This window comes from Paroedura picta, chromosome 15 (genome assembly GCF_049243985.1).
Source record: "Paroedura picta isolate Pp20150507F chromosome 15, Ppicta_v3.0, whole genome shotgun sequence".
In the NCBI taxonomy this organism is placed as follows: domain Eukaryota; kingdom Metazoa; phylum Chordata; class Lepidosauria; order Squamata; family Gekkonidae; genus Paroedura; species Paroedura picta.
This window is the reverse complement of record NC_135383.1, coordinates 5,852,429-5,875,021: the sequence shown is the minus strand read 5'-3', so window position 1 is coordinate 5,875,021 and position 22,593 is coordinate 5,852,429. Positions and strand designations below refer to the sequence as shown.

Sequence of the window (22,593 nt, the reverse complement as noted above, 5' to 3'; positions counted from 1 at the left end):
AAAAGATAGAAAAATTTAGTGAGGAGAAGTTTAGAAAATTTATTAATAAACTGTTAATTGGTCCTAGACAGGGTTAGGCCATCGGATGTATAAGTAACAACAATGTATGATAGGGAAGGGGGGGGGAATGCAGTCCTGTTTCAATTGCAAACATTTTCCTTCTTGATGCACCAGAGAAGGACTGGGTGGGGGGGGGGGCTCCCAATGTATCAGAAAAATAAGACTCACTTAATGGCTAGCAGTCTTCCAGAGTGCCAGTTCTAGTGTTTTCCGCAGATAGATTTTCGACTCTATAATAATCATGCAGCTAAGATACAAGGTTTCTTGTTGGCAGTAACCTACATGACATGACTTAGAAGGCAGGTGTTATTCTAATTAGCTATTGTTGGGTTATCAAAAGTCAGAGCTGATTAAAGCCACTAAGTACAAGTGCAGTATTTTATTTCAAAGAATATTATGAACTCCATGCTGGGACCCTTTCACTCCGAACCTACCTTCCGGAGTCAGCTAAGAGCCCATGCCAGGAGTAATCAAAACTGAAATCTGCATAAACCTTTGGGGTTTTTAATTCAAGCAGAGCCATTTCATTAGAAATATGTTACTTTATGAAATCTGTTCGCCAGCAAGGGGAGAAAAATGTGACTTCTTAAGAAAAGTGAATGGCATCTCTTTAGTGATTAAACCCAGATTAATGGAGGCTCCCACTGGTCGGCCTAAGTCCGTTTTATTGCTAATTCATTTAGGTACTATTTCAGATGTATTTGATGAAAGTCACCTGCTAAGAAGTCATGTTTTGGCAAGTAAGGATAGCCATTATGGTTGAAATCCCAAATAGATTTTTTTTTTAATTAGAGAAGCTTTGAAAAAGTGTCTTGCATTAGGCAGTCTTTTAGGGGACATATTATTTAATGTACTCAATTAGTTAAAAAAAAATTCTGAGACCTGAGTCACTGATGAAAGATTCATGGAGCTGTGTGTATTTCCCATCTCTTTCTCCCCTCTTCACATACAACCTCCTACAACCAGCGTATGTCTTCAAAATGCAGAGCTCCCGGAAGAAAACCAAGAGAGATGGCTATTGTAGAACGGCTCTGTGAGAATTGAGAAATGGACCCCAGAAGCCACTGGAAACGCCAACCACCTCTTTCTTACATATGAGGTAAATTAGGAGGGAGATCAACCCTATGCTTAGGGCTAATCCTGCGTAGAGCAGGGGGTTGGACTAGATGGCCTGAATGGCCCCTTCCAACTCTATGATTCTATGATTCTATGAGGCCAGTATTGTCAACTGACCGGCAGCTGCCATCGGTAGAGGTCTCAGACCAAGGGCTTTCACAGCTCCTGCAACCTGGAGATGAGGATGGAACCTGGCTGGGACCTCCGGACCGCCTAGCTTTGCTATGATATCCATTCTAATCCTTTCCCTTGTATGTTTTGTCTTTCTAAGGCTGTAATCTGTGGGCAGAGCCTTCCTCTCTACTGATTGATATAAACCGCTTTGGAAGATACTGGAAAAGGACACACATCAACCACAAAACACTTCCTTAACGTTTCAGAGAAGTAACTTACAGCGATTGCAACATTTGGCATCACCACAAAAGCATCTGAGATCTATATTGAAACTCAATGCATGTTCAAATAGAGCGTTGGTGGACATGCTTGAAAAACTTTTCAAGTGTTGTCGATGTAGCCTGAGCCCGAATATTTTAACATTACGAATTCGGTCCTTCGCAGCCCAAATAAAACAGGAATTCCGCAACACCTTCAAAACAAACAAGAGGTATTCCAGAATAAGTTTCCGTGAGTCAGGGTTCATTTCCTCAAGTGCGGCTCTCCTTCTGCCTTTCCAACCCGCTAAAAGTGCAATCCTAAAGAGAGTCAATGGGTGTCAATGGATTTAGAAGGGAGTAACTCTGCGGAGGGATCTTTTTCAGATCCGCGACCAGAAATGAGCACTCCAATAGAGATCGGGGAGGGAAAAGCGGCCATCAGTTCCATAAATGGAAAGAAATAGGTTCAGATTTTGTTCTCCCAATAAAACAATCATCTAATTTATTTTTTAAACATAGGCTGACAAAGCTGCTGGTGTTTCACATCAAAAAGAGAAATCAGGAAGAAAAAGAAAAACATACCTCTATGCCCTCCCTTCCCCCCCAAAAAATGCCTTGGAGGGTAGTTCTGTCTTCCCAAGCCAACAGAGGAAAGATAATCGTTTTTCTTGAGCGTTTTGGAGAACCAGAGAAGCGAATCTTAGCCTTCTGTTCGGCTCAATTCGTTTCACCTTCCAGGCCCTTTAGTGATTCAGTTCTGTCTTACTATCCTGTAATACCCCTTGTTTTACAGTTCCTTTTAAATGCATGTGTTAATTATCCTGCCACTGCTGTAATTTCTCCCTGTAGTCCATTAATTAAGAGGTCACAATCTAGGAGCATGTTTACCCAATAAGCTTTCTTTTTTAATTATCTTAATTGCTTGGATACTGACAAAGAATCTGTCCGTCCCCCACCCTCCTCCCCGTATCCTCATTGGATTAGCAAGGAACGTTTAAAATGCACACGCACACGTACGCACACAAACACAAGAATGGGTTGGTCATGCGGCTAGGGCCATTTGCCCTTGCTAAGTCTTACAGCCCAAAGATCAATGGAAACGGCGTTTTCAGGAGACACAGGACTGCTACGGATACATTTTGGTTTCTTTCTTTATTGAATTTTATTAAAACATTTATATCCCACCTTACCTTGTATTTCAAGGTGGGATAGCGCGGGAAATAATATATTTGTGTGAGGGAATCGAAGCAGCCAGGTACAGCTTTGGACATCACTAAGCGGATGAGAGCCCCACGGAATCTGAGAAAGTTTCCCCAATTTATATGTCGGGTGATAAGGACAAGCAAAGCCAGATAGATGGTATTGTGATTTGTTATTTGCTGAATTTGATTTGATGAAAAAAATTTAGAGATGATTCTACTTTTCCTAGCTCCACTGTTTCCCATGGTTTCCAGTTCTCTTTCCCTTTGTACAAATTCAAATTCATAATGACATCTTTTCCAACCCATTATTTCTTATTCCTGGGCAACTTTCCCCATATTATATATAGCTTTCTATGTTGTTTCTGAGTCAATAAATTGGAAACTATTACAGCTTGAATTTCTTTGGTAATTTCTACAGAGAGGGGGGGGATTTTGAACATAACTTCCTCACCTCCCCATTTCTGCTTTAGCCCAAAGCACCATTATCCCCGAAATGTCGGACCTAGGGGACAAGGAATCCCAAGAACAGCATAAGGGGAGTGCCAGAGTTCTGCTTAGGGCTGTCAGCTCTGGGCTAGAAAATACTCAGAGATGTGGTGGTAGAGTCTTGGAAGGGCATGAGAGAGGTCTTCAATGGGGTATAATTCCATAACGGCCCTTTTCTCCAGGGGAACTTTGTTGACAGAAGATCTGTTGTCATAGCAGGAGATAAGTATCATGGACTACATGATAGTCCCACCTGCGGCTTGCAACCCAGCCTGGTGTATGGTGGTGGGGACATTGACTCCTCCCTCTTTTGTCCATGGAGATACACCTTGAGATTGAACCCCGTATGTATAAATGTGCATAAAGCCTATCCAGATTGCTCACCCCATGTAACCAAATCTACAAATCAAGCAGAGAAAAGCAAAACATTGAAACCACTGACAAAAATATGAACAACTATTAAAAATGGATGAAAACATCAAATGTATTTGCTCATCCCTAACACAAAGAGTGCGGTGTTTTCCCACTCCAAATTCCAGCCCCCTGGAACTCTTTTGTTGACTTCATCGACAACATATTTCAAGCTTACCGGAACAAAGAGAAATCAAGACTACTAAAAAGACAAATCAAATGGAAGAGAATTGTGGGGGAAAGCAAGGAGAGAGCCAAGTATGATTTCAATAGTTAAGGAAAGCTGAATCTAATATTTTTCAGGGCAATATATGACGTGTAGACAAAAGGGATTCTTTGGGTGGCTTCCCCCCTTTTTAATAAAGGCCTCATTCAGGTCAGAATCTCGGGAGCTGTCTAATATAAAAGTAATATAAATTAATTAGAAAACACTTTGGGAAGCATGATTGATGCAGGGGAAAATAGATGTTTCCCCACACGTATTGTTTCTGCTGATGGATTATGGATGAGTATTTAACAGTTCATTTGACCAGCTCATCCATGCGGCTGTCGATTCTGGCCGTGCCATTGCGCACCAGCAACTCCTAAGCAGTTAAAGACTCCTTAATAAAGATTAAGATGTCAAGAGGTCCTGCATTGCACAAAATCCCAAGTTTATTAACTTCTCATTATCAACTTGAAATATGAAGGCCATCTCTCCCTCCTCCCGCCCCTGCTTAAGTGTTCCCCAAGGTAGGGGACGTTATTAGGCAGAGTACTTTGGGAAAAGCTGCTAGTTATTTTCCTCCACGGTATTCCTTGTTGACTTGGTGATTCTAAGGGCTTACCAGTTGCCAAAGCCCTTGTTTAACTTGGGCTTTTTCATTTTATGATTTGCATATTAGGCTTGGCTTTCTAGATGTAAACAAAACATGGACTTCCAGAAAGGCTATAACCATCTGAAATTCAATACCAGAATGCAGGCCAACATGTACTTGGGAAGAAATTCTCAAGTAAAGTTGGGGCAGGGTGGACAGAAGAATTGCTGGCTGGTGCCAGCTTGCCAACCTGCAGGTGGGGCCTGGAGCTGTCCTGGAATTACAACTGATCCCTTCATGGCCCTTGGACAAAATGACTGTTTTAGGGTGGATGTGATGGCATTATCTACCCCAGAGTTGGCAAGAATAAGAACGACTTTCTCCCACATGCTCATTTGTAACTTTCCAGAGGTGCTACGGGATCTGAAAAAAAAAACATGCTAGAGATGAGCTCTTTGGTTGATCCCCCAAAGCAGCTGTGATGCGATTGAGGATTAGATGAGCTTGTTGTGGACAGCTGTATATGAACAGCTGTTTACTATGAGGGCTAAGGAGAAAATTTCTGTATTTAGAGGTAGTATATCTCTGTGCTGTGCTAAGGACATACAACAGGAGAAGGCCCTGGTCTCCAGGCCCTCTTGGTGGCTGCTGGGGAAGAGGCAACAGGAAGAATCAGGCCTTGAAGCCATCCAGGATGATAACAGATGATTCAAGTGTGGAATTTGCCTGCAGAGTATGCAGCGATAGTCACAAACATAGGCAATTTAAGGGGAGATTAGCCAGATTCACAGAAGACAAGTCAGTCAATGACTATGAGCCACTAAAGAATTCTTTACTAAAAATGTAGACTTCTGAATATTGCAACCAGGAGAAGGTCTTGGCCTTTATGCCCTGTTTTTGGCTCTCTGGAGCAATCGGTTGGACTCTGAAGGACAGGGGTAGTCAACCTGTGGTCCTCCAGATGTCCATGGACTACAATTCCCATGAGCCCCTGCCAGCATTTGCTGGCAGGGGCTCATGGGAATTGTAGTCCATGGACATCTGGAGGACCACAGGTTGACTACGCCTGCTGAAGGAGACAGGATGCTGCAGCAGATGTAGCCTTGGTCTGATCCAGCAGGTCTTAATTCTTAATTCTTAAATTAACAGGCCCATTGTTAGAGGATGCCCTCCACTTGAAAGTTGCTAAATCCGGGCGATATGTATTTCCTTGGTTCAAGGCCTCCAGTTGACTTTGCTTTCAATACTCGGCTTTTTCATTTTTCACGTTGGGAGAAAAACCGGTATTGGGATCGGATAACCAACAAATGGAAGATAGCAGCTTTACTGGGGGAACTGATTAAGACTTTCTGGAAAAAAAAAATCCCTGATCAAATACCCCCAGGGCGGGGGTAGTGGTGGAATATCCTTCCTTGCCCAAAGGACTGAAGCTATTTGTCCTTGCACCTGACATTTCTCAGTTTCTATGTAACGACACAATGGGTGGAAACATCTTTTAACTGCCAGACGGCACTTTGCCGATAAGCCGGCCAATTAATAACACTGATTTGAAAAGCCCAAGAATAGGTGAGAAAGCAAAGTCCTTTGGCAAGTCATATTTGCACAGCATTAAGAGTCCCTTCTTACCTGGTCTGGTAAACACAAGCATTTGTGAAAAGCCCTGTGCAATTGGAAAAGGGGGGGGGGAAGTTTGAGGAACTAGCGTGATACGTTGGCCTGATAGTGGCTGACACTCCCGGCTACTCAGTTCCACTTATCATGCCTTTTGTACATGCATGCCTCTAAGAAAAGGCAGCTCGGTGTACAAGCATTTCCCCTGTTTTGCTAGGCCCAGAGTCTAGAGTTGATCTGCAGATGGAGCCTGGAGATCTCCTAGAATTACAACCGATCTCCGGATGACAGAGATCATATTCCCTGGAGAAAATGGCTGCTTCGGAGGGTGGAGTCTATGGCAGGACACCCCACTGAGGATGTCCACATTTGGGGGTAAAATGCCATTGAGGAAACTTTCATAAGTATCCTTAGATAACAGAGGGGGGTTTCTATATGCCTGTCATCTCATAATTTAAGTACTGCCCATGCTCTGTAGAGGCTCACCAGTGACCTGTGGCATGCAACAAGCATGCGCAAACAGAGAAAATTGGGTTGACAGTGCAATCCTATACAGAGTAACATCCCTGTGAGTTTATTGAAGGCCCTGGGTTTAGAAGGATGCAGCTCTGCCTAGGATTGCACTTAAGTATTGACTTCCTCTCGATTGCTTCTTTTGATGTCATCTTTAAAAAAAAATGCGAAGAAACACCAACATTCACCAAGCAAAAGCTTGCGGACTTGGCCGTGGCTCAGGAATAGCCCAGGCAGAATTCCAACGTTGAATAATACATCTTGCTCTTTTGACCTAATTCATCAACATTCTGCTCTAGGTGGAGAAAAATAATATCTTGTTAACTGGATAAGAAATAAATAAGCAACAAAAAAAGACTAAATAAAGATTCAGATTTCTGTTTTCTGAAACCCTTAGGCTCTTTAAGGGCTGTACAAACAGAAACTGCCTGGCTCCTAGGTCCTCAGATTCCAACTAGTGGAGACTCTGCCCTGTCCTTTCCCATTCACCCTCAAGTCACCCATCAAGTCTGGGTCACCCGTGTGTTCTCACCTGAGTTACCCTACTTTGATCTGCTGTCAGGTTAACCCTGTTCCTCTTGGATTACTTTGGAATTACCTCTGAAATTGGATGTGGGTGTTTTAACTGCGTGTATACATACAGATCGCAAGAGGAACCGGCGTTATTGCTCTGGTTAGCTCAGGGTTGTCTGTTTTTATGGCCGGAAGATTAGGTGCCAGGGATTGACTCTTGGATTTCCTGCAAGAAAGCGTGCACTCTACCACTGAGCCATGGTCCTTACTATTACTGTGGCATTTGAGGCCTCTCAAGTACTATCCCAAAATGCAGATTCCCCCAGGATAGTGGGGGAATATTCCGATAATTCGATATTCTGATAATCTTGCCTACCCTTCATCCCACTGACTGCATGGGGGAGCAGGATTGGGTTAGGAAAAACTTGGAGATTTGGGGGGGGGGTTGGAGCCTGAGGAGGGAGGGATTTGGGGAGTGCTTCCAAAGGGTCTTAATGCCACAGCGTTCACCTTCTTAAAGGGACCAATTTCACAAAGTGAACTGATCTCTGTTGCCTGGTTGGGAGCCTAGAAGGTCTCCAGCCGCCATGTGGAGGTTGGCAACCCCAATGGAAAATCCTGGTTGGAGAAACTCCTGGAGATTTGGAGGTGGTGCTTGGGGAGGACAGAGACCTCAACGGGCTGTGATGCCCTTGAGTCTACTCCCCAAAGCATCTATTATCTCAGGGAATGATCTCTGTGGTCTTGAGATCAGCTCTAATTCTAGGGAATCTCCAGGTTAGAGACAAAACAGAGAGAGAGAAATATGAATGAAGATTTAAAGACAAAACAAAAGTCTTTGCTCATTCCAGCCAACTCCTTTCTCTTGATGCCAAACTTTGGCTTAAGACATCTAATCCGCCTCGCTCACCCCCTCGTAGGGCTGCACGGTTCAATTTACTCAACGTTATGCTCTTGTGTTGATAAGCGATGATGCTGATGCAACCATTGGGCTTGGAGAACTCAAGTATACAGTAAAACTGGCCGCTTCCAAGCATTCCCCCAGCCAAGAAAAGAACTGTGTGCTAAATGGCCTAATTTCAAAGTGCTTTTAAATGAGCATTACTTTTTGGTAAAGTGCGTTGTCCACATACACAACTTACAATAACTGAAAATAAAGTGGCATGCATATTCCTTATTTTACTTCAGGTATCATTTTTGTCCGTTGTTGGATTGCTTCCCCCTGTTGGTTTACACCGTTTGCACTGGGTAGTGCTGGCAGTATGTATTTTTACGCAGCATTCATCTAATCGATGCTGGAATTCGCCGAGGCACGAGTAATCGTGGGAAATGTGCACATTTCAGGGGTCGGTGCAGCGAGCAAAACCAGAAAAACTGTGCGGAAAGGCAGAATCCAAATTATATTGCACAGGAGAGAAGTGAAATGTAAAAACAAACGGGGGGTTTTTGAGGTCAAAATGGTGGGGAGATATTCGGAATAATCCTTGATTCAAAAATGCCCCAAGGAAAGAAGAGAAGAAGCAGGGTTATGTTGGGGGGAGCGGGGAGGGAGGGGAAAGACAACAACTCTGTTTGACAGACTAAAACATGATAAATTTTCAATGTGGGCAAACCTTTCTAATTAGCCAATTTTCAGAGAAGTCACCCAGGTCACCAGCAGGTGACCTCCCCACCCTCTCGAAAGCCTGAGGGCAGACGTGAACCCTGTTCCCAATCACGGAAGGGTGGGGGGAGGTTTTGTTTCTCAGCCTGCACTGCCCCTGTGATTAAGAAAGGCACCACCACCTCAGAGATATGGCCTCTAGTATCCATTTTGGGTGCCGGAATCAAATCCCAATAGCTTGACAAACTTTTGCCATCAAGTTTCTGGCAATTCCTCGTGCCTCCTGCCGTCCCTCCCAGGCCTTCCCAGAAGGGATGCAACTATGCCGGTGATGCTGCCACACCCACCCTCCCTAGTTTTACCAATGGGAGCTCAGGGGGAGGGGGGATCTTAAAAGAGCATCAGTCCTTGTGCATAGGCAGGCGTGAGGGACTGCTGACTGGAAAGTCTAGGATGGTGGGGGTGGGGTTTTTTTTTTAGCCTCTGTTTGCACTGACGATCCCCAGGGAGGGATGCCAGCCTCTATGTGGAATTTAATGGGATTTTTAATGAGGACCTTGTGACCCGCCACAAGGCATTGTATGGGAGTGGTGGGATATAAATCACAGAATGAATGAATGAATGAATGAATGAATGAATGAATGAATGAATGAATAGTACCCCACTGAAGTCGCTGTCCTATCCAGGCACCATCCTCAAATCTCCAGGACTTCCCTGACCTGGAGTTGGCAAGTGTACTCCCCTTAGCCATTGCTGCTAGCCATGGGTGTCTTGGGAATTCTTTTTTTTTTATTATTATTATTATTTAATTTCTAGACCGCCCTTCTCCCAATAGGTCTCAGGGCGGTTTACAACATAAATAGTTAAAACACAATAAAATCCCCATAAAAACCCCAATTAAAAGTTACATATAACATAACATATAGCGGCGGTGGTCACAATTCTGATCTTAGTTCAGCCTGGTGGAGAGAATAATGTTCAGAAGAGGGTGGCACCAATACAATAGATCTAACCATGATCTCGGTGTTAGAGATCTCAATTCTATCAATTCTATCACTGGATGAGCTGGGTTGTTGGGAGGGTAAGAGAGGAGAAGCTTGTAGGCTGTCCTAGGTTCTTGGAGAAAGGGTGGGATGAAACTCAAAGGTGGTTTTGTGTCATTGGACACAAAGCTCGGGCTTCTTGTTATCCTGCGCGAGGAGGGATGCTACCGAAACAAATTCTTCCCCAACCTTTTGCTCGCAGTCCGACCCAGAGAGATAACCACAAATCTACCTTTAAAATTTCCTCTTTCTCTCTCTCTCTCTCTTTTTTAAAAGCTTGCTTCTCTTCACGTTGCCCACGTTAACGATACTGTTTTGAAATCCCCGGGGATGATCATTCCAAAATTGGTGGTGTTTTGTCTGCTGCTGGGACTGGTGATTTAAGGTTTGTCAGGGAATGTCGGAAAGGCCAGGAGGCCGAAGGCTTCCTGATGACGGAGGATTTTCTTTCACATGACCTTCCTGAAGTTGATTTCGAGCCCCAGACTGCGCTGCCTTCAGCTTTGACAGGGGCCGGCTGGCAGCAGACTCCTGCCGCTCTCTGGGGCATTCTGGCATTCTTAAATGTAAGGGGGAGGGGGGCGCACGGTCCCGTTCATCCAGAATATCATTTCACCAGTAATCATCCTGAAGGTGGGATAAGAGAGATACGTCCGGATAATTGCCAGCCATTTCGCAGCTCATTTTCTTGCTCGGCTTTTGCAAATGATCGGTCTCGTTCTCCACCGTAATTTGGAAGAATGATGGGTCTCTCTCAGTCAACTGAGCTGGAGAACTGGAGCATGCCTTTTTGGGTCGAAGGGAACGGGGAAGCCAAATGACATGCACAGCCCATGCTGGTGCCTTCACTAGGGAGGACATTACATTAGTGGGAAGAAATCCCTGGAGGTGCGGTCTCTATAAGTGCTCCATGTTTAACCGTCCCTCTAGCCCAGGGGTAGTCAAACTGCGGCCCTCCAGATGTCCATGGACTACAATTCCCAGGAGCCCCTGCCTGCCGAATTGTAGTCCATGGACCTCTGGAGGGCCACAGTGTGACTACCCCTGCTCTAGCCCCCTATCAGAAGCCAACTTCTTGCTTGGTTGAAAAATCGTCCCACACACGCAGCATGGGAGTAAAGTCAGAAAAAGAGAGGATGATGCTTGTACAAAGATTGCAACCAAGAGATCTTACAAAAGACAGCGGTTTCATGGTGGAGACAGGTGTAGAGCACTCCTTTGACCCTTTGAACAGCCTCCCTTCCTTGGCCTCTCGCTTAGCTTCTCTGCATACCACCTCAACAGCTGTGTTTTCTTTCCATCCACATCTTCCCATTTGCCCAACGATCCTTCTGTTTATACGGCATACAGCCTGCCAAATTTGTTACCTAAAGGTGGATTAGCATTTGAACACAGCCAAACAAGGAACAACCTTCAGTGCATTCAATCCTTTGGACTCTAGGACCCCCTCAGTGGCTCCTAGTGTACACAGCCTGTAATCTAGGTCTCCAAACCCACTTCCTTTAGACAGTCAACGAAAAGCCAAAACTCCTGAAAAGTCGCCAGCAAACGGAAAAGAAAAAAACAAACAAACCTGGGGCAACTGGCAAAAACAATCTCTGGATTAGGGACAGGCACGAACTGGCCGACAAACAAAAATTCGTCACAAATTTTTTCCTGAACCGTGGATCCATTTTGCAGGGGTAGTCAAACTGCGGCCCTCCAGATGTCCATGGACTACAATTCCCAGGAGCCCCTGCCAGCGAATGACGCAGTTTGACTACCCCTTCTATTTTGGGATTCATTCTGCTTTTTTATTTCAACACATTTGACTGTATATTGGGAGGAGGAGAGCAATTGGGAGGAGGAGAGCAATGAGTAGTTTAACATCTACCCATTGTCCCCTTAGCAGTTCACACAAAATTGAAAACACACAATTGGCAGCAACGATAACAAAAAAAAAAAGAGGGTGAAGAGAATTAATTACCTTCATTAGGCTGAGTCCTTCTACCGGTTTTGATAATTGAATGGAAACTCAATAAGAGTGTCCAAGGAGGTGTGTGAGAGGTGCGGCAAGATCAAAGGTGTATGTTTTTAACAAAAAAAAGGGCTACCTTCATAATGATGGGAGCGCTCATGAATTTGTTTGCTTTCACTCTGAGGCAAAAGCTAGACCAAATGGCCATTAATCACCGGCGTCATTATAATATTAGCAATATTGAAAGTGGTTACAAAGAAATCGAACCACAAACGTCAGGGGCTTGATTCAGGAGGGCTCCTTGGATGTAAAGTCAAGCAAACATATTCGTTATTCACAAGTGTTCATCTCCTTATTTCAGCCTGATTGATAGTTGCATACACTGAGAGGCTATTGATTATTAATTAGTAGGCACCGGGATGTGTCCTTCCGCGTGGCTGCCCTAAGGCTGGTCAAGCAAAGTTCATGAACGCTGAGTAGCAAAGGTGACCATAGATGCTCAACAATTAGGAGCCATCAACCTACTTGTCCCCATTCTTCAGACCATTCATAATTTGAAGCAGATGCACTTTTGCTGCCTGATTCATATATTTACTTCAAGGCAATGCAAAGAAAAGCATTGGGATGATTCACAGAACTGGAGCAAGTTCATCATCCCTTTGACCAGAAGGAGCTCTAGGGCTGGTGTCGATGGACAGAATTGCTGGGAAACAGCTGATACCCCGGCCCTCTGTTAGAGGCCCCTTGACATACGTTGGTTTCTTTGTCCTGCAGCTTCTCCCAAAATCTGTGAATACCTGTCTACCTGCATTCTATCAGTGAATTAGGAGGGCAAGGAGAAGCAACCGCTGCCAGGCACCAGTCTAACTGGAAACAGAGCATGGACTTCCAAAATGACCACCATCACCTATGACCCAATACAAATATTCACAAAAGCACAGAATAAAAAAGGCACTTGGGACAGGGTGATGGTTTCCCCTCCAGATTGACGGTGGGACTTGCAGTTCGAGGTGGCTGGTCCTTTTGTCGCCACCCAGAGGGAAGGCTTCTTGTGATGGGCCAGGTGCAGTGCATGGGTGGCTGGAGAGGGAATTTCTCAGCTATGGGGTTCACCTCCACCCCCACAGTGTCAAGCTCCGCCCCATGTCACCAAGCCCCGCCCAGCTGCCCTGGACACAAGATCAGCTAGGTACACTACTGACTGTCACACTTAGATGTTTTTTTGCAGCTTTCACAGGAAACAGAGAACAGGAGTTTAAAACACTCAGAGTCCCTTTAACCCCCCGCTTTCTGCTTTCTGCTCCATCCACAAACTGCCACAAACTTCTTTAAAAGTTCACTGAGGTTTGTGATGGTAGACTCATCATGAACTTCTGTTGGTGAACCCTGATATCCCTGAGGTCCCATATAATATGAGTCTGGGTTTGGAGGTCCCATATAATATGAGTCTGGGTTTGGAGCCAGAGCAACTTAAGCACCCTGAGCCACCCTTTCAAGGCCAACCCCTTTGGGATAAGTTCAAGGTACCGACATGAATAAGTTGTGTAAAATGTGCTTCTGTTTTTGTTGGGTAGACTCCCATAGAGGTAGGCTGGATCACAAAGCAAGGTTTATCAGAACCCAGAGAAGAGAGGTCCCATATAATATGACACAGAAGTGAGAGGGTGGGGCCAACCGGCGTGTCCTCGAATGAGAGGGATTCTCTTAACCCTTTCCCGGCCAGATCCTCTTGCACGCAGAGGTACAATACCCGACAGCTTTTGCTTTAGCGGCTGCTTCGGGCCCGGGCCTTGGTGTTAACATGCTTCATCCCGGGCGAAATCAAGGATGCAAACTTCTCAGAGGTACTTAGTTTCCATGGCAACCTAAGCTGACCTCCACATTATTGTTCTGAAGAGGGAACTGACTTTACTATATGTTCATTCACTGAATTAATGGACTCCTCGTTCTTTTATTAGCGGAGGCCTAACAATGAAAAGAGAGAGGGGGAGAGAGAAATGAAGAGGGCGGGGGGAGCCCAGGGAGACTCTCTCAGACAACTGTCCCGTCTTTTGTGGAACGGCTTATTGGAACGGAGTGAGGCTATTCAAGAAAAGATTATAAAAATCAACTCAAAGCTGGCTCTGTTTGTGGCAGCTAAACATACTTTCATTTCATAAAGGCAGATCCCATAAAACAGGCAAATTGAAGTGCTTAAGGGTAGAGAAACTTTGCGGCAGAGACCAATGTGGAAACTGGATTTGAGATATCAAGGCGAGATACTGCTATTCGCACCGATGTGATTTTTATCCGGGGATTGGTGAGGTTGGTCCTGATGGGAGTGACAGGTCCTTGTCGGATAGGTTCTTTTCTTCTTCTTTTTAAAACAAAAGGCAAGGAAATTCAGAAGCTGGGGGAAATAATGAACGTAGTATAAACAGGAGGCCAAGATTCAGCAAACCGACTTAGGTTTGCACAAGGAGGTGGGCAAAAGACGCTCGGCTCTTTAAGAAGAAGAAGAAGAAGAAGAAGAAGAAGAAGAAGAAGAAGAAGAAGAAGAAGAAGAAGAAGAAGAAGAAGAAGAAGAAGAAGAAGAAGAAGAGTTGGTTCTTATATGCCGCTTTTCCCTACCCGAAGGAGGCTCAAAGCAGCTTACAGTCGCCTTCCCATTAAGCACCCAGCAGATGGGCTCATTGCACCTGTAGGCTGCATTTCGGTACATGGATTTTTAAAGTAGTTTGCATTTTTTTTAAGGAAAGATAAAATAATAAAAAATGGACGAGGGCCTTGTGCTTAGCTAAACAGAGACCCAGGCATGACAGGGGGTTCCTAAGCAGTGTGTTCCCATCTCCAATGATCCCCATCTATAGCAGGGAGAAAATGAAGGAATTTGTGAAGGAAGGGATTTAGGCTCCCACCCCAATGCCCCATTCAGGAATGGTCTTCTAGGGAGGGTTGCCAGGTCAAGATTGAGGTAGGGGAGAACAGGAAATTCCTGTAGAGTTGATAGAGTTGCCAACCTCCAGATGAGAGCTGGAGATCTCCCGGGATTACAACTGATCTGCCGGCAAGAAAGATCGGTTCACTGGAGAAAATGAGCACCTTGGAAGGTGGACTCTACAGTAACCCTCCTCCACAAAACTGCCAGGTTCTCCCCAACCTGGAGCCAGTGACCCTAAGAGTTCATGATGGAACCTGAAGAAAGCTGGGCTTGGGGACCGGCAGGACTTCAGTAGGGTAAAACATCCCAAAATCCACCCTGATGATTGGCAACCCAATGAGGAACGAGGCCTTGTGAAGCTTCTCAATGTCAGGGCTAGAAGAAATGCTGGAAATTCCACGCATGGGCTCCCAAGTGTTTTATTTGCCATGAAGCACACTGGTTCTCTTTCAGGTCATCAGTTTCTCTTAGCATGACCTACCTTGCAGGCTTGTTGTGAAGATGGGGGGGGCAGCTGTATTTGCCAGCTGGAGCACCTTGGAGGAACGGTGGGCTAGAATTTGGATGGATAGATAGATGATAGATAGATAGATAGATAGATAGATAGATAGATAGATAGATAGATAGATAGATAGATAGATAGATAGATAGATAGATAGATAGATAGATAGATAGATAGATATGCATCATACATGAAGCCCATCCACTAACCTCTTACCAGCTTGATATCCTAGGAAAGAAAACCGGAACCACATCTCTACCATTTCTCACGAGTAGGATTTCAACAAGGCATAGCTAAAAGGCAGAAGCATGGAGAGGAATTTGCTAGGGACCCGTGGAAGAGAAGAGGGAAAGCTGGAATGTATGCTTTTATACCCATTGGGTGTTATTTCTCACAAACAGTAGACCTTCTGTGAACTTGCAAAAGCTCAAATGAAAAACAAAAAACAAAAACTTCAGACCAATTTCGTGTCTGTTTGTCTCTCTGTGTGTATTTAGAACTGTTATTATAAACCCTGCAAAGGCCGGGGGCATCATGACCCGGGTAGTAATTGCTCCACAAAAGACAGTTAACAGTTCTCTTGCTCCCCTCTAACTACCTTCCTGGCTGCTTATTGAAGTCTGATTTCCCAGTCCTCTGGGTCATCATTCATCAGCCGGGCCGATCCCACTGGGCGAGACCCAGAGGACCTTTCCCTCTCCCTTCTAACCGGGGGCCATTTCTGATGGCCCAGTCCTCGGCAAGAAACGTCTCCGCTCCCTCCCAATGGGGCAAGCGATGTTTATAATATCCAAATAATGATTTCACAAATTATCATAATTATCAATCAATCATCTTCTTTGAACAATGCCTGCCCCGAGTATCAGATGGCTCCAGTGACCTGTGCAGGGTGTATGTGTGTGCGCGGAGGCGCATGCAACATAAACAGGGAGAGATTTATTAGTGCTGCTGCTGCGGCTGCGGCTGCTGGTAACTTTTTTCTTTTCAGTTACAAAAACTTGGGGAACCTTGGAGACAAAAGCCAGGGTAAGGCAGATTCAAGTGGGTCGCCGTGTTGGTCTGAAGTAGTCTGACAAAATTAGAGTCCAGTGGCACCATTAAGACCAACAAAGATTTATTCAAGGTGTGAGCCTTCATGTGGAGGCACACTTCCTTGGACATAGTCAAAGTGCATGAAGCTTTTATTTTCGGACAACAAGAGGACACAGGTTGTCACACAGCCACCCAAATGTACGTGCTTTCTCAGGTTGTAGCCACACATTGCTCGATATGGAGTTATGATTACGCGATTCCTAAAGTTGCCAGTTTCCAGGTGGCACCTGGAGATATTCTGCCCTTACAGTAGATCTCCAGATGACCCCTGGAGAAAATTGCTTCTTTGGAGGATGGGCTTTATGACATTATACCCTGCTAAGGTTGCTCCCCTGCCCAAACCCCCATTCCCCGGGGGTCCACCCCCCAAATCTCCAGATACTTCCCAACCTGGAGCTGGCAACTCTAGCTACTGCATTTACTTGTAACTTGGGATGCCAGCTTTCAGGCAGGGGGCTGGAGTTTTCCAGCATCCTAGCTGATCACCTGGACACAGAGATCAGATCCCCCTGGAGAAAACGGTGGCTTCAGAGGACTGTGTGGTCTACCACAGAGTCTATGAAGAACAGATGTCCCTTCCCAGGTTCTACCCACAAATCTCCAGTTTTCCAAGCCAGAGTTGGCAACCCGACTTGCGAGTGACTTTTCCTGGTTCAGCGAGACAATCCAACTGCCAACGTTATCAAGCAATTCAAGCAGGTCACTGGGTTGGTCTAAAACAGCAGAATGACGTTTGAGAGCCCAAAGGCACCTTTAACTCCAATGAAGCTTTATGCAAGGTGTAAGCTTTCAATGTGCACACATGCCCCATTTCTTAGGAAAAACCTACAGTCTGCTCGCACGATGGGGAAAGATAGTCATTGGTTATTTCAGGGATATGTTCTTTGCATTTTGAATTTGATTCATTGCCATAAAAAAAACTATATACTTTTAAACTCCAAATCAACCTGAGGGTGAACCAGCCGAGATGGGAAATTCAAAGTCATCTTGTGCGCATGCAGACACAAAAGGGTTATCATCTTTCTGATCAAGCCCCCCGCACGGCTTGTGGCGACGGTATCTTTTGGCTCCCCCCGGCAGACTTCGCTCTCGTTAATGGATCAATTCAGACTTGCCCGAAAGTCACAGAATAAATTTAAAGCCTTTTGCCAAACGTCTATCCTACTGGATTTTGATAAGACGGCTATTGAGCTTTAATAATGTTGCCTATCCATTTCAGCTGGCCCTTAACATGTCTCTTTATTTGTCCCCAAAGCCTCTTCAAGCTATGCCTTTTTATTACAAGTCTCTCGGCTTGCTCTCTCGGGAGACGGGGTCAACAAAGAGTGATAGATAGATAACTCTATAGATTATCTTCCACAGCTGTTTTCTCTCCAGTAGCCCCTTCGGCGATTCCCTCTAAGTAAACAGAGACTCAAGGGTGGGGGGTTGGTCTGATGCCCCCCCCCTAAGGTCTCTCATCACCCTGCCTAAGAGAGAAAAAATTATCAAACACAAGCCATCCTAGACAGGGCCTGGTTGCATCCTTCTTCTTTCCCTTTCTTCATCTAACCAAAGTGACTTTCAGAGAGAGAGAGAGAAAATTAAACACACGCAGCGTTGACCCTCTAACCACAGAAGACTCGTGCTTGGGGGAAAAGAAAGAGATTCAATTCCTCTAGCTCCCTTCCCAAGTTTAGAACTGAAACAGAGGTGATCATTCATTAAAGGCTAATACACTGTGCGTTACTGCTGCACTGGCTTCGCGGCGGCGTGTACAGAAAGACAGCACGGACGGCACCATCTTTAAACAATGCGCTGCCTTCTTCCGTGCTACGGTTTCCAAGTGGGGCTGTGAGAACATGCGCATGCAGGGAACAAAACCGCATGCCGTTTTAAAGAGCATGCCTGCGTTCGCTGAGACTGTTCACAGCTTCAATTCAAGCTTAGGGAGCAAAGCCTTTGCTAGAAATGTTAGCAGAGGTGCATTGAGGCAGGTGTGGAATACAATGGGGGTAATGTGTTTGGAACCCTGATCCACAAAAGCAAACTTCCTCCTCCCCCTCCCCCATGCAAATCCAAACCATGGGTACCTATTACAATCTGCAATCGGTGCTTGGTGCATCACAGCCTCCAGCACAGGCCTCTTGCTAAATAGGATCATACACAGTTGAAATGTTACGGCATACCAATGCCAGGATTTAGAGCACATTCGCTCATGAAAGCTTTCAACAGGCTTCTACCAAACAGCATTCTGCCCAACTCCAACATGTAAACACATTTGTGCTGGCTAACTGCTCTTGAAATTGAGGGGGCTTTCAAGAGGGAATTTCCGCTATAGAAGTTTGCTGGCTGCCTTTGCCAATCACGCCTCCTCCCAGCTGAACCTACCTCACAAGGTGTGTGGATGATATGCAAGAAGCAGAGAATGTTGCATGCTAGTTTGGTTCCCCACTGGGGAGGAAAGTGGGGTATAAATGTGTTGGGACCTTTGGTCTAGTCTTCGTCCCATGTTCCTCCAGGAAAATAGAGCTGCAGAGTAACGGAGCATTTTAAAAGTATGAAGTTATTAGTTACTTTTCGGGATGAGGCACGGATCCAGCCTCACAGTGCTTTGTGGTTTAAAAGAGAGAATCTTTACTGCATGGTTATTTACAGAAAATATGTCAGGTTCATCTGATTCAGTCTCCTTACAGAAGCAGAGTACACAAGTTTAGATAGTTACAAAGAAAACACATTGCAAGCCTCTTGGGGCTAGGCTGCAGGCAGACTACATCTCACACAGCTGCAGATGAAGAGAGAGCAGAGCCTAATAGCTGCTTGCTTGCTTGTTTCTGAAAAAGGACAAACACTGATCTTCTTCTTCCTGAAGAAGCAGGAAGTAGAAGAAAACCCAGCTTGGACAAAGGAATTCCCAGGACATGTGCTCAGGATTTTTCCATTACAACCTCACCTGTGACCACTCGAGGCACTGGTGAGCACACATGTACAGCTCAGCGGCTTAAACAGCTTAACAACAGCCCTTCAAGGCTGACTTCACCAAATTACTTGCTGAATGCAATTCCAACAAAATGAAACAGAAATCAACTCCTGGATTTGGGTAATCCTGGCCCGAAAAATCATTAAGTTTAGTCTTGGACTCCTTACTGGACTGCTCCAAGCTTTAAACTCTGACTGCCCACTGGTAAATTTATCACCTCATAAACTCCTGGTATTGCTTCTTTACAATCTGTTTAGGCTAGTGCTTGTGTCAGATATTATAATTGGCCTAGTTTATATTTGCTGTGGACAAAGAGAATTCTCTTGCTCTTTTTTTTTTCAGCAGGGGAGAATAGCCACATCCAACTGTGAGACGCTTCCCATGAATGTTAGGACCCTCCCAACCCCATCTTTGCCCCAGTAAAACATCAAGGTCCATTAAACGGCTGTGTTTGCTTTCCAGGAGTTCTTCTTCGCTCTCTGCCAATGGGACAGGAGGACTCTTTTGAAACAATGGATTATGAAAAGCAACCCCCCCCCCCAAAAAAAACCCCACTATCATGAGTGTGTTGAGGCACACATAGCATGGTGCTTCGATCTTTGTGGTGAGCAAGGTTATGATAATAAGGGCTACTGTTTTGTCACTGCATCAACTGGGATATAATAGGGACCCAACACAGTCCAGACAAATGGCGGATGACTTATGGAGATGAACAAGGTAAAAAGTTCAACAGCCCTGCAAGGTCACGGATGGTCAACAGACGGCATATCATGCGGGAATAACCCTTCCCTCCCCAAGTTTGGCTTCCAAGCGCACCGATTGTCTCATCCTGGGGAGAGAAGAACAGAAAGCCTGTGGTGGGTGCAGATAGGTCTGTGTCTCTCTTTCCCCAACCGCCTCCGGAGCTGGCCGCCTCTAGAATTTCACAATGTTTGGCAGAAGTCCACGGGGTGTTCTGTTTTAACTTCCAGAGCTCAAGGGAGTGTCATTGCAAGACTTTAAAAAAAGAAGATGATCCATAGTAGCTTTCCCCTTTCAGCTGCAACGCTTTTCAAAACCTCACCGATCATGTCTAAGAAGACAAGCCCCAAGGTGAGATCAAGCCAGCCTGGTACCAGGCACATGCACATTGCAATTGTCTGCATAGAGCCAGTAATGACATGTGACAGTTGTAAGGGACACGTTTAGTTGGTTTCGGTAACAAAAAAGACCTACCGAAAGATTTTTTTAAATGGCTGAAATGATTCAGCGGAAGAACTGCAACAAAATTCATAAATTGGCTACTGGGAAAGGTAACCATTTGAAGGGAAATGTCATAAACCCCTCAAGTCTTGGCCAAAGCCCTCTCATGAGTAAACCTTTTGGGGGTAAGAAGTACAGAGTGTTGAAAAGCCAATTAGCTCAAAGTTCCTGTAAAGGTCCACCAACGTGGCAGGAAAATATGTCAAGCTTCGTATAAGATCTGTCGGAATCCTCCAAGCGCTTTCTGACAATGACTAACGCTCCAACTAGATCCAAAATTCCCGTCATCCGAGAAGCTTTTCTCAGTCTGACAAGTCTCTAAACCAGACAGAATACACACCAGCCCAAACATAGCGCAACAAGAGGGATCGTCCTTGTCAGATACACAACAAGATTAACAGCTTTGGGTCAGAATGCAACAGACACCTTCTGCTTGCCGATCTAAAGGGAAGGCGCTTTCATAGCCAACCAGTTGTGAAAAACGACTTGTTTCTCTCTCCCCTACCTTTTTAATGCAGCCATCTTGCAAAGCTGTCTCCGGATCCGTAAGCATTTGCTGGAAGCAAGAGAGAGAGAAGAAGTAAGTCAATGCATAGATCTCGAGGTTAAAGCAATACCGTATGGAACTGGAGTTGATGCCCAGGATCATAATAATGGGCATCTATCAAGGCCCATGGCCCAGCACAGGGCCCACTTATACATTCTGAGCCATCTGTCCCCACCAGGCAGAGTCACATGTTCCCCTGGGACAATCTCCCCTGCCCAGTGGGAGAAGCACTTGCAGGGGTTTGATAAGGGCATTCTGCATTCCTTTTAACCCAACTCACAATGGTGTGCATTAATGGGGTGCAAAAGAGTCATGCACCACTTTTACCTATTAGAGGGAGTTGTGGAGTGGGCATGGGAACACATGGACCTGCCTTATACTGAATCAGTCCCTCGGTCCAAAGCCAGTACAGTCTAAGATTGGAAGTGACCCTCCAGAGACTCAGAGTCTTTCACATCACCTATGACCTGGTCATTTTAAGCTGGAGATGCCGGGGATTGAACCTGGGACCTTCTGCATGCCAAGCCGGTGCTCTGGCACTTGGCCATGGCCACAGCCCATACATGATTGTGAGACACTGGACTTTGGGACAGTATCGGAAAGCATCTTACTAAAGGCACCCCCTAAGCCTGTCAATGAACGACCCTTGTGACCCCAAAGGGGTCCTGACCCCCAGGTTGAGAACCACTGGGGTAGAAGAAGGGGCAGTGGTAGTAGCAGCAGCATACCTGGAGGGGGCAGCAAAGGCTATGCTGGCCACACCCCTACAATATCCTGGAGGCTGCCCAGTTTAGAAAGTATGCCATGAAAGGACCAATCGGTGGTCTCCAAAGGGGCAGGATCTTCATGCTCCCAGTCATTCCCTGTATCCTCTTCTGTTCCTTTCCTAATAGCCTTCAACATTCTGTTTCTCGTCCGCCAGATTTGCACAGCTGCTTTCAGAGAATTCTGCCACGGCTCCAAGATGCTTTTGCGGGGGGCGTTGCAGTAACCAATTTAGAGCTCACCATCAACTCCGTCTCCCCCCCCCCTCCAGCTCGCTGTGCCACACAACAGAAGCGTCCCCACGCGTCCTGCCCAATAAATGCACCCGTTGAGGAGGGGTCTGGCTCCGTTGGTGTGTTTGCATGACCCGGCCGGGCAAAGGCTGCCCAATTTCCTAAGTTCAAATATGTTGGCAGGCTTTCCCCCCCCCCAGCTCAGCTGTGACAACAAAGTGTCAGATTTTAAATATGAAGGATTTCTAACCCCTCCGATGTTTTATGTTTCTTTTAATAGACACTGAAAATTGTGGTTTTGGAAAGCCGTGAAAAGCAAACAGGAGCGAAAGGTGAGCGCCGGAGGAACAAAGCAAAGTTTGTCAGGAGAAATCAGCGACGCTGCACCCCACGCCAAATAGTTTCGCATGGCCCACTGCAAGCAGATGGGACCGGGTCGATGGAGCAGAACTTAGCCCGGGTGAAAGGGAAGGGGTGCCCGACTGGGCCGAGCCAAGGGCCCACGCTCTGCTGGCCGGCCAAATCAGGATAGACGCAAATGGAAAGACGGTGTGAACTTTCCCAAGTCAGGTTTTGAGAAGAGCGCAGGCAGCTCAGCGAATGCACATTAGGATGCAAAAGCAGTGGGGGCTCTCATCATGGATTCG

The 22,593-nt window shown here is 45.7% G+C and overlaps 1 protein-coding gene across 6 annotated transcripts in view; it reads right to left on the bottom strand.

The window, feature by feature from the left end:
- Positions 1–22,593, bottom strand: part of PRDM16 (PR/SET domain 16) — a 338,369-nt gene that overhangs the window by 113,376 nt on the left and 202,400 nt on the right. For all 6 annotated transcript variants that reach the window (XM_077311218.1, XM_077311219.1, XM_077311216.1 and 3 more), the window contains one exon: positions 20,907–20,957. In XM_077311218.1, coding sequence (XP_077167333.1) covers positions 20,907–20,957 — 51 coding nt within the window. The remainder of the gene's footprint in view (positions 1–20,906; positions 20,958–22,593) is intronic.